The sequence below is a fragment of the Cystoisospora suis genome (assembly GCF_002600585.1).
Source record: "Cystoisospora suis strain Wien I chromosome Unknown contig_11516, whole genome shotgun sequence".
NCBI classification, from domain to species: domain Eukaryota; phylum Apicomplexa; class Conoidasida; order Eucoccidiorida; family Sarcocystidae; genus Cystoisospora; species Cystoisospora suis.
Window position 1 is genome coordinate 131 of NW_027164282.1, and position 1,459 is coordinate 1,589.

General features: G+C 42.0%; 1 protein-coding gene across 1 annotated transcript; it reads left to right on the forward strand.

Annotated features, from left to right (window-relative positions):
- Nucleotides 1-201: 201 nt before the first annotated feature.
- CSUI_011416 (glycogen) lies at nucleotides 202-1,455 on the forward strand (the record flags this gene model as incomplete). Its single annotated transcript, XM_068071514.1, has 2 exons — nucleotides 202-333; nucleotides 1,372-1,455. Coding segments are annotated over 2 exons (216 nt in total), but the record flags the coding sequence as incomplete, so codon positions are not given.
- Nucleotides 1,456-1,459: the final 4 nt, after the last annotated feature.

Genomic DNA, 1,459 nt, shown 5'->3' on the forward strand with positions numbered 1-1,459 from the left:
TCTATAGGGATCGAGACATAGCCATGGCGGGGTTGTCGAAGCCAGCTGGAAGATGTACGTAGAGATGAAGAGAGAGGGATGAGAGAAGATCTTCTTTCTCACTTGCAAGAGGGGTGGCAGTGGAATGCGTGGGTGAGTGTATTACGGAGTTGGGGCTTTTTATCTCTCTCTATCCTTTCTTCTTCTTTCTTTGACTTAGGCTTTGATTTGAAGAAGATCCACAAACACTACGAGGAGAGAAGAAAATTAAGACAGGAAGAGCCGTGTCTGCAACGAGGCCGTTTGGTTCTCGTCGATGTCTACAACCCTGATGGATACACCACTCTCACACAGGTGAGAAGAAGAAGGAGAAGAAGAAGAAGGAGAGGCTCATAAAGGGCGTTTCTAGCTTAAACATCTATCGATCTTTATCGATCACTCCTATGTTTCTATCTCTCTTCAGATTTCTCCGTGCAGACGGCATCTCTCAACATATGTAGAAAAGAAGAGAGGAGTAACTCTCTCTAGACATGTATTTCATATGATTCGATCTACCTCTCTATCTAGTTATCTATCTGTCTATCTTCATGTGTCTCTCTATGTTTAGTCTACCTAGGTGTCTATTCTTTCTTGTGTATACCACGCAACGTACATACATGATGAGGGGTGGTTCGAGAGATAACTACTTCCTCTTTCTTTATGCTTGGGAATCTCCTCAAGTATGTGCTTCACGATAGACATACAAGGTAGAGAGGTTGCCTGGTTCAAGAGTAGAAGATACAGTTTAGGTGTACATACACTCCAATGAGAGGGAGAGCCATAGCTATGATGCTAAAAGGCTTTGCGAAGGCGCAACTTACAAAAGTGTTTCATGGTGCGAAAGACAGAGAGAGAGAGAGAGTAGGAAGAGATCAAGACGGGGCTGAAGTGTATAGACACTTCAATCATAGAGAGACGCCCCCATCTTCATTCACGGACACACCGTCATCTTACTAGACATATCTACCTAGCCCATACTCTATCGAACTGCATCTCTCTTCCTCTCTCTATCCTTGCTTCTCTTCCTCTCCCTTTCTATACTCTATCCAACTATCTCTCTCTATATAGATATATATATAGATATGTATATATATATATATGTATATGTGAGTAGATTTCTTTATATAATGCAGGAAACTGGATGAATTTTCAAGGCATAGGGTCAAGATGCTGAAGCATGCGAAAGAAGCTTTACTTATTCTTTCTCTTCCTCCTCATCTGCTTCTTGTTCTCTTCTTCTTGTCTTCTCTGAAATTCTCTCTTCTATTAAGGGCTCAACGTTTGCACGTCCTTCTGATGCATGCAACGACGTCTATCTTTCTTTCTATTTTCCCTTGTCTGTTGTCTTCGTAGATAAGCCGAGCTTATGAGGCGTCTCCTGATACCTTCTTTTCTAGAAACTTTGGATTTGACTACACTGGAGCTATTCACGAGATCGGTA